Genomic DNA, 14893 nt, shown 5'->3' with positions numbered 1-14893 from the left:
TCTGAGGTGAAGAGAGGCAGGTTAGGAAATTCAGCACCCATGGAGATGGATGCTGTCCACACCTGTGCATTTGCACACTGAAATATGTCACCATCCACGCTAGTGCACTTGATGCCAGCTGCCTGGGTGGGAAGCAATTTACCTTCTGAGTCTGTTTTTATGGGACTAAGATTAAAATGAGTTTGCATTTGCCTTCCCTGAAAAAACATCAGTGAAAGGGACAGCTAAGTAAGCCACACGAGCCCATGTGGGCCCAAGTGGGAAAGAAAAGGGCCAGACAGGGGCTTGGAGAGCCAGAGAGACTATGTTCAGTTCAATACTGGAAGCTTCTGAAGGGATGAGGCTGGCCTTTGGGACTTGCTCCAAGGGCCAGACCATGGTGTGTCACAGCACCGTAAGCATGGTGGTGAGGTGGTGGGGGTGCCGTGGGATCCCCTTGTGTCAGGAGAGGGACCTAAGAAGCCAGGGCTTGGACCGAGCTATTGTTACAAGCCACTCCAGAGATGGATTTTCGCCCTGTGGTCTTGGGAGTCTAATGTGTTTTCCAAGTGCTTTAAGATCAAAGGGCATAGTGAGTAATATTACCTTAGGCCTATAAAGTCTATCCGTCTTCCTTCCACACACACCATTAAGCATTCAGGGTAACCCAGAAGGTGCTACTAGACTTCCAGGGAGCTTAGCTTTGATTGTTCACAATTTTTTCACTTTTCTGGAAGAGAGGATTACAAGATATAATCCTTCAACTAGCATTGGTTTCCTGGGTTAGGGATATTATCTCATTTGATCCTCATAATAGCCCTGCAAAGTAGGAACTATTGGCTCAATTTTCTTCTTTTTTTTTCTTTCTTTTTTCTCTTTTCTTTTTTTGAGACAGTCTTGCTCTATCGCCCAGGCTGGAGTGCGGTGGCATGATCTCAGCTCACTGCAACCTCTGCCTCCCCGGTTCAAGCAATTCTCCCTGCCTTAGCCTCCCGAATAGCTGGGATTACAGGCACCTGCCACCATGCCTGGCTAATTTTTGTATTTTTAGTAGAGATGGGGTTTTGCCATGTTGGCCAGGCTGGTCTTGAACTCCTGACCTCAGGTGATCCTCCTGCCTTGGCCTCCCAAAGTGCTGGGATTACAGACGTGAGCCACCATGCCCGGCTGCCTCGGTTTTCTAAGTGAAGAAAATGAGTCTCAGTGATCTGTAGAAAAGGTAAGGTGGAAAGCCTAGGTTTGCACCCTGGCTCTGTGAAGGGATTTGAGGTGACACCGGTCACACTCTTAGTATAGGGCTATTGCACAGGAGGAGCCTGGACAATGGCTCAACATCACTGTCCCCATCCCGCATCTCCACTGCTCATCCAAGGCCACACTGCTGGCAAGCCTGAGCATGAATGGAACCCAAGACTTTTGATGCTAAGTCCCCAGCCTTTCCACTTTTCAATTATGTTGAAATTAATCAGAGATCTCAACCCTGGCTTTTGAAGGCCCGGCCTCCATCTCATCAAAATCAGAGTGTGTGTACTTGATGGAGGTTATTAGATCACCAGTGATTTGCATGTGTGTGTGGCACATCTCAGGATGTCATGGGAGACACACCTCTGATGGGCTGGGTCCCTGTACCTGCCCCTGGTTCCCAATCACTGGGTTTGAGAAAAGTTGAGATCAGGTATGTTGCTGGCCATGCAAATCAAGTAAAGGCAGGGGAAAAAAAAGGCAGGCAAGTTGATGGCTCAAGGCCATTCCAGCTTCAGAATTCTTCAAGAACAAGATGAGTGGTTTGCTGATCCCAAGTGAACAGAGTAATTCTGAGATGGCCCTTGGTAACCCAGGGTCTCATAGATATTTCTGTAACATCAACCTTGAGTGCCCTTCTTGTATATTAAGTCCAGAGGGTTAGTACCATCAGCCCATCACTGAGTAACAACTGGGCTTACTATGCATCCAGCTTTGGGGGATACCATAAGACATGGTCCCTGGGTTCCAAGGAGCTCCCAGATCTCACTGAAGGAACTAGAGGACAATCTGGAGTGCAAACAAGAGTCTCCCCTCTTTTGGGAGCTTGGCTGTGGGTTGCTCTGGGTAGCAGTGGGTCAGTGTGGTGCGGACAGGGGATGGCTCCCAAGTGCTTTTTGTGCATTGCATCATTTAATCCTCACAGCTTCCCTACAACGGGTAATTCTATTGTTATCACCATTTCCTAGATGGGGAAACTGAGACACAGGGAGATTAAGTAACTTACACAGTCATACACCTAATAGGTAGCAGAGCTGAGATTCAAATCCAGACAGGCTGGAAAGCCAGAGCCAATGCTCTTATCCCGTACCTACCCCTGTTCCATCATCCTAGAGGGGCTCAGCTAATCCTTGAAGGATAAGGGATTTTAGGAAGGCAAAATACTAAGGAGTGGGAGCTCCACAGACCTGGGTTTGGTAGTACTGGTTGTGTGACTTTAGACAACTTACCAAAGGTCTTTGAGCCTCAGTTTCTTCATCTGGTAAATGATGACATCCTCTTCTATACAGAGTGGTGTGACTGAGATAATGTGTTTAGTTAGAGCACAGTGCAAGTATTATGATTATGATTATTGTTATAAATGGAGAGTGGGAATGACAGGTACAGCTGACCAATGCCCAGCATCATGGATGAACACGGACTATATGGGGTGGTTGAAAAGGTGGCAGGGAGGGAGTCAGTGAAGCTACAATGTGGGATGGGTGTAATAGGTGAGTGGGAAATAACAGTTGGCTGGGAAGCATGAGGCCAGGTCATTGAGGACCTTGAAAACTACCCTAAAATGCTCTACAGCTCTTCAAAACAGCAGGTGTGTGGACTTTGTTGACATATGGAAATGTGTGTTTGGAAAAAAAAAAATAGAATGCAAAATAGTATGTACAAACTGACAGCTGTGTAAACATATTATAGCCTCTTAAGCTTAGCGATCAGAAGGGCATCTGTAGAGCTATAAATATTCAAGTTCAGGCTGGGAACAGTGGCTCATACCTGTAATCCCCACACTTTGGGAGGCCAAGGTGGGTGGATTACTTGAGCCCAGGAGTTCAAGACCAGCCTGGGAGACATGACGAAACCACATTCTCTAAAACATATACAAAAAATTAGCCAGGGCTGGGTGCGGTGGCTCACACCTGTAATCCCAGCACTTTGGGAGCCAGAGGTGGGCAGATCACGAGGTCAGGAGTTCAAGACCAGCCTGGCCAACATGGTGAAACTCCGTCTCTACTAAAAATACAAAAAATTAGCTGGGCATGGTGGTGCACGCCCCTGTAATCCCAGCTACTCGGGAGGCTGAGGCAGGAGAATCACTTGAACCCAGGAGGCAGAGGTTGTGGTGAGCAGAGATCATGCCATTGTACTCCAGCCTGGGTGACAGAGCAAGACTCCATCTCAAAAAAAAAAAATTAGCCAGGAATGGTGGCACACATCTGTAGTCCCAGCTACAGATGGGAAGATTGCTTGAGCCAGGAGATCGAGGCTGCAGTGAGCCATGATTGCACCACTGCACTCCAGCTTAGGTGACAGAATAAAACTCTGTCTCAACTCAAAAAAAAATATTCAAGTTCATCACTTCTTATTTTTCTGTAAACACCTAATGAAAACTAAGAATACACAGGAGGCCAGGCTGAGGAGTTTGGCTTTTCACCTGTGGACCTCCATGGAGAGTCAATGCAGATTCTATTTGTTTGTTTTGCTTTGTCGTTTTCATCAAGATGGAATTCATATACAGTCAACCCTCCCTGTTTGTGGATTCTGTATTTGCAAATTTGCTTAGTGGCTAAAACATATTTGTAACCCCAGAATCAATGCTTGTGTTGCTTCTGTGGTCATTTGCAGACATGCACAGAGCAGTGTAAATTTTGAGTTGCTCAATGCACATGTTCCCAGCTGAACAAGAGGATTCTATGCCTTCTTGTTTTAGCTGTCATACATAAACAAATGTCTTTTTCTGTTTAGTGTCATGTGTTATAGTGCTATCGGCCATGAGTTCAATGTTAACCAACCAACAAAATATATTAAAATGTGTTTAAGCAGAAACACAGCTAAAACAAGGTTATGGTTATGTATTGATCAGTTGACAAAAATCTTGTGACCAGAGGCTCATAGGAACCTAACCCTGTATTTCCCCTAGGAGCAACGGGTCAGTTTTTACTATGTTCATTGCAACTTTATAGAACATAACTATGACAGATAGTGATTACTGGTTGACTGTACCACAAGATTCACTTTTTAAAATCAGCCTTTTATATTTTGGTATATGCACAAGGTTATGCAACCATGACCATCACTGCAGATTTTCAAGCAGTAAAATGGCCTCAAAGAGCAGCAGTTTGAGAATTATCTGTCCATTTTTCCCTGTCCCCTGATTTCTTTCTGGTCTCTTTCAGAATGCCCAGGAAAACAACCATGGGCTGGCTGTGCCCACCCCCTCGGTTCCAGAAGATTTTGCAGACAAAGCAGTGACAGGTAAGTGAACCCTGGGCTTGGGGCTTGTCCATCTTTCTTTCCTCCTAGGGCCCTGAGTTCAAAAGCTAAGCATCTCCTCATCTTCACAGCTGGTGACAAAGCCAGAGTCCCCAGGCACAGCCACTTCCGCCATCCTCAGTCATCTTGATTACTGGCCGCAGCGGGCCAGGGCAGTGGGGCTGGGAGTTGAGGAGAGCCAGGGTCAGCGAAGGCCCCTTTCTGGCGGGGGAAGGATGGCAAGGGGAAAAGGCCAGAGCAGGAACAAGTGCAGCATAAAGTGGGAGAAGGGCCTGGCTTTGAATCCCAGCTCCCCACATATTCACTTTGCTCCCTTGGGCAAGACACTTCACCCCTCCTACCTCTGTATCTTCCAACGAACGATGGGAACAACAGTTCAGTTTGGAGGAGTAAATGAAGTGGTGGATGGGATGTATGTCACATCTGTCACACCTCTCAGAGGTGCTTCAAACTCGCTAATGGCTTCCCGTGTCACTCAGAGAAAAGGTTCTTGCAAGGACTGCTGGAGTCTGACCGGAGTCTGGCCACTTTGCTTGCTTGCTTTCCCCTCCCACACTGCCCCGGCCAAAGCATCTCCTGTTGCTTCTGAAATACCCCAGGCACATTTCCGCCTTGGGGTCTTTGCACTGCAGACCTCTCAGGTTAGAATGCTCTTCCGCGAGGCATCTGTGTGGCCGTCTCCCTCACTCCTCCCTTCTTTGCTCAAATGTCACCTTCTCTGCGAGGCCTTCTCAGACTGCTTTATTTATTTATTTATTTGAGATGGAGTCTCGCTCTGTTGCCAGGCTGGAAGGCAGTGGCGTGATCTCAGCTCACTGCAACCTCCGCCTCCTGGGTTCAAGCAGTTCTCCCACCTCAGCCTCCTGAGTAGCTGGGACTATAGGCGTACACCACCATGCCCAGCTAATTTTTGTATTTTTAGTAGAGACAGGGTTTCACCATGTTGGCCAGGATGGTCTCTATCTCTTGACCTCGTGATCCACCTGCCTCAGCCTCCTAAAGTGCTGGGATTACAGGTGTGAGCCACCGCACCCGGCCGGACTGCCCTATTTAAATTGCACCTGCTGCACCCCTCCCCTGCTGGTGTTTTTTCCCATTGCACTCATCCTCTAATGTGATAATAATGTACTCACACATTATGTTCATCGTCCCGTTCAAGCGTAAGCTCCCTAGGAGGGCCAGTGTTTGTCCGTTTTTGGTTTTGTTGGTTTTTTTGCTGCTGTACCCCAGCTCCTAACTCCTGCCTGACAGTTGGGTGCTCAGTGAATGTTAGTTTTCCCCTTCCCCACTCTTGGTTTCTTCAGTTTGAAGTCAGGCAGCTGGGAGGAGCCCTTCAGAGCCGCACACTCCCCAGGTTCGCCACACTGTTAGGGACTGAGAGGAGGGGAGCAAAGGATGGGTGCCCCTAAGAAGGAAGTAGACTCCGGGAGAGGGGCTGGGGACCTGGTCCGAGGACAACAGAGGGATGTGCGCTGCTGGGGCTAGGGGCTCTCAGCATCTCTTTAGCACCCAGATTGTCTAGGCCACCTTCCTTCTGCATACCCCTGTTCTATTCTGCAGTTCAGAATCTGCCTCTGTTCTCTATGAAGTGGACAGCTGGGTTCTTAATAGTTTCAGGGTCTTTAGAAAGCAGGAGTAGTTTGTGCAAATTGCTCCCTCCTGCAGGTCTCTCACACAGCCTTCCTCACTGAGGAGGTCTCTCGCCCCTGCCCCATGACTTCCTATCTCTTTCCCACTTTCCCTGTCTCACACAGTCTGAAAAGTTAAGCACAGATGGTAGGAATCAAAGTGGTTCCATTTTATTAACTGCCTGCTAGAGGCCTGGCGCCATGACAAGCCCTTTCTGTGTATTTGCATGGTTTCTCTCATTTAATCCTCACAACAGCTGTAAGAAGCGAGCACTGACATCATGCCCCTTTGATAGATGAGGAAACTGAGGCTCAGCAAGTTTAGTGTGTTCAAGGTCACTCATCTAATAAGTGGTAGAGCTGGGATTTGAATGCTGGACTTTCTGGCTTGGCCAAGGTCAAGGTCCCAGCAAGAAGCAGATGGCGTACTCAAAGGGGATAACCGAAGAGAGCTGAGTAAAGGGACAGTATACCAGAGTGTGAGCTTGGTTAGGCGACTCTTGTCTCCTGGGGACAGTGACACCCAGGGACTGAACATAGTGGGAGAGGGACACCCTGACAGGACCTATGTCTGCGGGGCAGGAAAGACAGCTGCTGCCAACCTGTGACGCAGCCAGGAGGCAGCCAGAGGAATCAGTGCCCTGGCCCTCTTGTCCCCACCCCCCATCTCAGGGGGCAAGGGAGTCCCGGCACAGGTTAAAGGGTGACTCTGGGGAGGCAAATGGAGGTCATTCCATACAGGCTTCAAAGACTGTGCCAGGGACAGGCAGGGGACCCTCCCTAGAAAGAAGGGGGACACCTCCAGGACAGCTCAGGAGACTGGACACAGGGCTGCTCCCTCTCTTGGTGTTCAGGAGAAAATGATCCAGTCATTCTCTTGGGTGCCCCTGCCCTGCCCTGGGTAAACAGAAATTGGCAGGGCTGGTCTGCCATGTTCCTGCCCCCCATCTTTGCTTCTCCTTCTTTCAGGTACCAGCTCACTAGTCAATGGCAACCTCCGACTGTACAGCTCTGTGGGTGACCTGAGGCCTGGACAATATGGCCAGGATCTACTCATCCCCCCACCTCCCCCAGGCCCAGCCCCAGGGCCCCCTCAGGACATTTCAGAACCTCCAGGGGGGTCGCCACTGCCATCTCCACCTTCCACAGCACCCCCACCACCTCCCCTGCTGCTGGAACCCCCACCCCCACCCAGCATGGCCCCACCTCCACCCCCAGTATTGGAGGCCCTATCCCCACCACACACTCTTTCCTCCCCATCCATACCCACCCCTCCTGACTTCATTCCCCCTGCCCCACCCTTGGCCTTTCTAGCCCCCCCACCGCCTCCTGTGCCAGCCCCAGCACCCCCAGCTCCAGCATCTCCTCACACAGTGGGGACTCGTCTCTTTCCCCCTGGGGGTGTCACCAAGTGGAAATCAGATATAGCACTGAATGGCAGGCAGGCAGAGGCCACCAGAGCCAGCCCCCCGAGAAGCCCTGCTGAGCCAAAGGGGAGTGCCCTGGGACCTAACCCAGAGCCCCATCTCACCTTCCCCCGTTCTTTCAAAGTGCCTCCCCCAACCCCAGTCAGGACTTCGTCCATCCCAATTCAGGAAGCACAAGAGGCTCCCCGAAAGGAAGAGGGGACCACCAAGAAGGCTCCCAGCCGACTCCCACTGCCTCCTAGCTTCCACATCCGCCCCGCCTCCCAGGTCTACCCAGACAGGGCCCCCGAGCCAGACTGCCCTGGGGAGCTCAAGGCCGCAGCAGCAGCCAGCCCAAGGCTTGGCCAGTCCCAGTCCCAAGCAGATGAACAAGCTGGGACTCCGCCTCCAGCCCCTCCCCTGCCTCCTCCTGCACCCCCCCTCCCTCCTCCAGCACCCCCACTTCCCCCAGCTGCACCTCCTTTGCCCTGTGCTCAGAAGGCAGCCCACTCACCTGCTGGGTTTACAAAAACCCCTAAATCCAGCTCTCCTGCTCTCAAACCCAAACCCAACCCCCCCAGCCCAGAGAACACAGCCTCTTCAGCACCTGTGGACTGGAGGGACCCCAGCCAGATGGAAAAGCTGCGGAACGAGCTGGCAGCCTATCTCTGTGGCTCCAGGAGAGAGGACCGATTCCTCAGTCACAGGCCAGGCCCAACAGTGGCCCCTCAGAGCAAGGAGGGCAAGAAGGGCCCCCGCCTGCCGGAGAAGGAGACTCCCCTGAGCCTGCCAGCAAAGGACACTCCCCCAGGTGTTCCTGAAAAGAGTCTTGGCAGCAGCAGCCTGACAGAGACAGAAGCTGCCCCCAGCCTGACCCTGCCCCCTGTGGACTACCTTCCCCAAGACTCTCCAACTCCCAGCGTGCGGCAGATCCGGAATGAGCTGGAGGCCCGGCTCTCCTCATCAGCAGAGAAGGAGGCTAAGCCCAGCATAGGATCTCTGCCCCCTAAGCCTCGGCTAGAAGGGGGAAGAATTTGTGAAAACGGGGCGGATAATGACAAACTCTCCAAGCCTGTGGCCAAGAATCTGCCACCTCAATCCACCACCCTGCTGCCAACTACATCACTCCAGCCCAAGGCCATGTTGGAACCAGCCATACCACCCAAGGCCACACCTGAGCCAGCCATACCACCCAAGGCTACACTTTGGCCAGCCACACCACCCAAGGCCACACTTGGGCCAGACACACCACTCAAGGCCACATCTAGGCCAGCCACACCACTCAAGGCCACATCTGGGCCAGCCACACCACCCAAGGCCACATCTGGCCCTGCCATAGCATCTACAGCCACAACTCTGCCCACCACCACATCCCAACTGATGGCAGAGAAGGACTCAGGCCCAGCTGGGCAGCCAGAGAAGCCAGCAGTTCAACAAATTTCCACTTCCTCCCAGGCAAGGGGAGAGGGGTCCCCCTCAGAGGCCACTAGGCTGCCCACACAGGGAGCCCGCTCATCTCCAGCCCTCCCACCAAAGACATCTCCTGGTGGAGGAGAGGTGCCATGTCTCTACAAGCCCCACTGCCACCAGAGCAGCCTCAGCCGTGAGGTTGCTGTGGTGATGCCCACCCTGGCCAGAGGAGGGGCTGCAGGGCCAGGGGAGCCCGTGGAGGTAAAGGAGCCCCCAGGGCTGCCAGCCAAGCCCCCTGCCTCGGCCCAGCCCACTGATGAACTCCTCAGGCACCCGGTGACTGGGGAGGTGGTGGAGCGGGGCTCGCCGATGGCCCTGCTCCTGGCGGCTAGGCAGAGGGCGCAGAAGGGGAGGCCCGGAGGGGCTGCCCTGGGTCGATCCTCTCTGCCAGGAAGTCTCCGTGACCACAGCCACCAAGCCGAGGCCAGCTCTGACAGCATCTTCCACAACCAGGGCACGCCCAACTCCTTCACTGTGGTGCCCAAGTTACCTAAGGAGGCTGAGAAGGACTCCCCGCTGACGACCGAAATACCCAATAAGTGGGGGCCGCGGCTGGGAAGAGACGCAGAGGGCACAGAGCAGAGCCGCAGGCACAACTGGACAAAGCCAGAGCCCCAGGCCCCTGTGGCCTGGGAAAGAGCAGCTCCCTCCAACCTCCCCCAGGGCCACCCGCTGCCCAAGTCCTTCTCCTCCCCACCTTCTCCTTCGAACAAGAGGGACGAGGAGGAGGAGTTCAACTTCGAGGTCATCCCACCGCCGCCAGAGTTCAGCAATGACCCTGAGCCCCCGGCCCCGGCCCTCCAGTATCTGGGTCGCCAGAGCTCCCCTCCCCGGAACAACTACTCAGACTTGAGGCAGCTCCCGAACGCTGGCCCCGGGGCGCCCCCGGCTCTCGGCTTCTCGCGTTTTCCCGCGGGCGCGCGCTACGCCGGGACTGGGGGCCTGGAGCGCTTCTCGGGAGGGGGCCGCTCGCTCATAAAGAAGCGCCTGTACGTCGGGGAGCCGCACCGAGGCCCAGGGCTGCCCCACGGTGGCACCGGCCGCAGCCTGAGCTCTCCCAACTGCTTCGGGTCGCAGCCCGGAGGCCCCGAGATGCGGCGCGTGAACTCGGCGGGTCGCGCGCCCCCCGGAGGCCTGCACGCGCGGAGGCTGTCCCAGGAGGGCGCCGCCCGGGGCGCCGCGGAGGCCAAGCACAAAGCGCCCGGCAGCGCCGACTACGGCTTCGCCCCAGCTGCCGGCAGGTGAGCTGCGGGCCCGGCTGGTGCGGGAAGCCAGGAGGGGTGGAAAGCCAGGCGAGGGCCAAGGAGGCCCGGCCATCCGTCAAGAGAAAACATTTGGTTTTCTCCCTTCGGCCTTGCAGGTAGAACGGGGGAGGGAGGCCCACTTACCGGGAGAGGGCGCTGTTGGCGCCTTCCTCACCTGCTTCCAGACCTCCCTTGTTCTCTTTCCCCACCAGCTCCTCTCGTCTCTCTCCCACCTGCTAGATCCCAGAGGTCAGGCTAAGTGTGGGGCGGGGAGAGATCTGAGTGGTCCTTGGGTGGAGGGATTTCCCAACACAGAGTTGGGTCCAGATACAGGCCAGGAGTGAAAGAGTTCTGAGTGAAAGGATGTTAGGTATGTTCTTCCGCCAGCAGGGCCCAGACCAGAATGGGAGCCCTGTTTGTGATGGTCTGCGGTCCCTCCCTGGGGTCGATAAGCCCAGGGCTTGTGGGGGCAAATACAGAAGTATGAGCAGCATCTTTTCCTCTCGGTCCCTGGGGGAGATGGGAGGCGTGTTGGCTAACCAGCTGCAAATATTCACCTCACATCTCTTGCTCTCCCCCAGGTCTCCCCACACCACCACCTGCTATGGAAGCCCCATCAACACGTTCACCGTGAGGCCTGGGACCCGCCATCCTATCTCCTATGCCTGCTCAGGGGCCCATCGGAAAGCCACCTCCTGAGCCAGGGGTTCTCTTAGCTCTACTCCAACAAACTGTGTCTTTAAGGATCTGAGCACTTGTTTCTTGTGGGGGGGTGGGAGGTACACAGCAGGTGTTAGGCGACCTGACTTAGACACAGAGGAGTCTTTGATCCCCAAAGACCAACGATGAGAAGCAGTGGCCCAGGAAGACCAAGAGTGGGCTTCTGTTTCCCAAAGCGCTGGTGTGGCTGTGGACTGTTTACACGTAGGGGGTGGGAGGGGAAGGAGGGTAGAGAGAAGGAACCATTAAGGACCTGGGCTCTGAGTTTCTGCGCTCTGGTACTATCTGCTTTAGCAAGAGTTATTTAAAACAATTGTACGAGCACAGCCTACTGAGCAGGTTCTGAAAGCAAGGGGTGGGGCACTGACTCTGAACTGGAACCCATCGAGATAGCTGTGATTGCCTGTCAGGCCCTTGCAAAGGGCTGAGGCCCAGCTCTGTCCTGGTGGGTGTGCAGGGCACCGAAGGGAGATCTTTAGCCTCCATCACCTGCCATCCCAAGCAAGAGTGGACACCTGGGGTTCCTAGCCGCATTGAGGTGGGACCAGGAATGTGTATGTATAACATGTGGAGAAGGACCATGTGTGGGGTGGGGAGTGAAGCTCCCACATGTGGAATGGAAGCCCTTTGCATTGGCCAAGGGCAGAGGTGGGAGATTGATGGTTCATTTTTCCTTGGCCCTAGGCCTTAGCTACAGGGAGGCCTAGAGAGAGGACACTTGGCAAGTTTAGGATGGGAAACAGGGTTAAGCCTGGCTTTGCTATTCAGACCCGTGCAGCCCTGATTTTGGGGACTGGGCCCAAGGAGCCATGAGTCTTAGGGTTGACACTAGGGGCCTTACGTGGCCAGGTCTCATACGGGATTTGGAGAGGGCATTTTTCCTAACACTGATACTACAAGTCACCAATACTATTGATGCCTTAAGATGCTAGAAAGCCTTGGAGAGTGGAGGCAGCAGAGATGGGAATGGAGGTCTGAAGAAGCTTGCTGCTGATGGGGAATGTGTGTGGGAAAGCCAAGAGTGGTAGGATTGGTTGGCTGGGCGCGGTGGCTCACACTTGTAATTCCAGCACTTTGGGAGGCTGAGGCTGGTGGATCACTTGAGGTCAGAAGTTCGAGACCAGCCTGCCCAAATTGTGAAACCCCATCTCTACTAAAAATATGGAAAAAAAAAAAAAAAGAGTGCTAGGTTTGGGCCAGTTAAGAGCAGGGGAGACCTGGCCAGGTACGGTGGCTCACGCCTGTAATTCCAGCACTTTGGGAGGCTGAGGCGGCTGGATCACGAGGTCAAGAGATTGAGACCATCCTGGCCTACATGGTGAAACCCCGTCTCTACTAAAAATACAAAAATGACCTGGGCATGGTGATGGGCACCTGTAGTCCCAGCTACTTGGGGCGCTGAGGCAGAAGAATCGCTCAAACCCGGGAGGCGGAGCTTGCAGTGAGCCGAGATTGCACCACTGCACTCCAACCTGGCAACAGAGCGAGACTTGTCTCAAAAAAAAAAAAAAAAAAAAAACAAAACAGCAGGGGAGACCTATCAGTATGGTGACCACATGTCCTTTGCCTGGGCAGTCCAGGTTAATGCTTGTTTTCCAGTGAATTAGACCCCCTTCCACTTTTTAAAAAAGTCCTGGTTTAGATGCTATGATCACCAAACATATCAGGAAACAATATTCTTTGGTCTTGCTTCCCTATCTTCAGGTACTGGTGGGCCAAATTCCTGGGACCAGGCCAAGGTGGGCTGCCTCAGTAAGAAGGAAGGACTGGAGAGTGGCCCATTTCAGAGGAGCAGGCTGGTGGGGGCCAGCCAGAAAGTAGTTCCCTTTGGGGGAAGATGTTGGACCTTTATTATTTGTGGTAATCAGCCGAGGCACTGCGTTGTCAGGACAGCAGGTGAGCCACTTTAGGGAAGAAAGTGCAGGGGTGGGTGGACGCCCAGTGACCAAGGCCAGCCACCCTGATGGGGTAGGGTCTGGTTATCTGTGTTCAAGAAGCAAATCCCACCCCAGCCCCAGCACTAGCTCTCTATGTATGTATGTATTTTCCCTGTACAATGTTTTATAAAAGAGAACATTAATATATCTGCTCCATTAAGGCTTGAGGGGTGGGGCGTAGATTGTCAGCTGTATATTGCTCTGGGGTGGGCAGGGAAGGCCGAGTCTCACTTGACTTGGAAAATAAACAGGCCAGTTTGGACTGGCCTCCAGCTCCGTGGCTGTGTTTGTCTAACAAGGATTTGGGTAACTACTGGATACAAGCCACTATGGTTAGCATGAATAGACTGCCATTAGCTCACCCACATGACTCCTGTTCATGGCAAGCTAATAGTCTGTCTAGTGGAGGAGAGGATTGAAAAAGCACACAAAAACATCATAAATTACAAGTAGTAAGAAGGAAAAAACGGAATGTGAGAATAAATAGCAGGTGAGGAGAGGAGTGGATTTACTTGAACAGGGTGGTCAGGGAAGGCCTCTTGTGGTGGTGACATTTATACTGATTTAGGCAAAGCATCTAGCATGTGCCTAGCGCTTAGTAGTTGCTCGGCAAATGGCATCTTTGGGTGATGACTACCTCACATTTGTATGTGGCCTGTCACAGTTTTCCATAAAGCTTTTTTTTTTAAGCCCATTTTGACGTCATACTTTTAGAATATTTTATTTTATTATTATTATTTTAGACGGAGTCTTGCTCTTTTGCCAGGCTGGAGTGCAGTGGCACGATCTTGGCTCACTGCAACCTCTGCCTCCCAGGTTCAAGCGATTCTCTGCCTCAGCCTGCTGAGTAGCTGGGACTACAGGCACGTGCCACCACGCCCAGCTAATTTTTGTATTTTTTAGTAGCGATGGGGTTTCACTATGTTGGCCAGGCTGTTCTTGAACTCCTGACCTCATGATCCCCCCGCTTCGGCCTCCCAAAGTGCTGGGATTACAGGCGTGAGCCACCGCACCCGGCCCCCAATTTTTTTTTTCCAGAAAAGTAAACAACCAGAAAAGTCATCTCGAGACAGTGTTAGAGAAAGTGTTGTGTTTCCTCCTCTGAGTCTTGTGGGGGCTTTATGGGAAAGGGAGGATGACTCACTTACTCTGAAATTTGGGCTTCCAGGAAGGGCCTCTCCCATCCTTGGAGCCTCCTCATTCTCCTGCCTCTCACTGTCCCCCCACCTCTACCATGATGTCCTCATTCTGGAAACCCCGAGTGGGGATAGTGGCTTGGGCTCTTCCTCTGGCTTTTCTCCCCACACTTGCTCCCTTCTAACATTTTCTCCCTCATCTGACATGGAAGGGGCAATGGTTAACCCAGGAGGGAGGGCAGAGAACAAGGGCCCCACATCCTAGCTCTGCCTCTGACAAGCTGTGTGACCTTGGGTATCAGCTGACTCATCGGAGAAGTGAGGAGGATGGACTTGGGCCGTGTCTGGATATTAAACTTTGTTGGGTCCCTGACCTCTTTGAGAAACTGATGCACACTTCTGAAGAGGCTGCAAGTGCATTTTACACACTATTTCGGGCACCCCACAGATCCCCCAGATTCAGGCTCCACAGGCTTCATGTTGAAAACTCCTTAAGTGACAGTGGTCAAGGTACCCACCAACACTTATTTAACCTTGACAGTTTGCAAAGTTCCTTCTCTCTCTCGTTTACCTGTGACAGTCCTCTAAAATGTGCCGGCTGTGTAATACTCCTAATTGCATTTTGTTGATGAGGAAATGAAGGCCCTGGGAAGAGACGTGAGTTGCTCAGAATGACCCCTCTGGCTGGAAACCCTGTTCTTTCTGCGTGAATCATCACAGCTGCCTCCCTTATAGCTGTAACCACTCTCCCCATCCACTTATCCTCTCCCAGTTGTACCCCCCAAACTTTACCTCTATTAGAGTGGTGGTGGAGGAGAGGCTGAGTAGGCTAAAGCTACCATGGTGTCAAAAAAGGTTAATGGGCAT

General features: G+C 52.9%; 1 protein-coding gene across 1 annotated transcript in view; it reads left to right on the top strand.

Moving 5' to 3' along the window:
* The window catches only part of C5H6orf132 (chromosome 5 C6orf132 homolog), a 41440-nt gene extending 27041 nt beyond the window's left edge, over positions 1–14399 (top strand). The window contains exons 3-5 of the mRNA XM_054493371.2: positions 4389–4467; positions 7083–10230; positions 10815–14399. Of these exons, the coding sequence (XP_054349346.2) occupies positions 4389–4467; positions 7083–10230; positions 10815–10932 (3345 nt within the window). The 3' untranslated portion in view covers positions 10933–14399. The remainder of the gene's footprint in view (positions 1–4388; positions 4468–7082; positions 10231–10814) is intronic.
* Positions 14400–14893: the final 494 nt, after the last annotated feature.

This window comes from Pongo pygmaeus, chromosome 5, assembly GCF_028885625.2.
Source record: "Pongo pygmaeus isolate AG05252 chromosome 5, NHGRI_mPonPyg2-v2.0_pri, whole genome shotgun sequence".
Lineage (NCBI taxonomy): Eukaryota > Metazoa > Chordata > Mammalia > Primates > Hominidae > Pongo > Pongo pygmaeus.
Note: the sequence above shows the minus strand (reverse complement) of the source record. Positions and strands in the feature narration are given on the sequence as shown.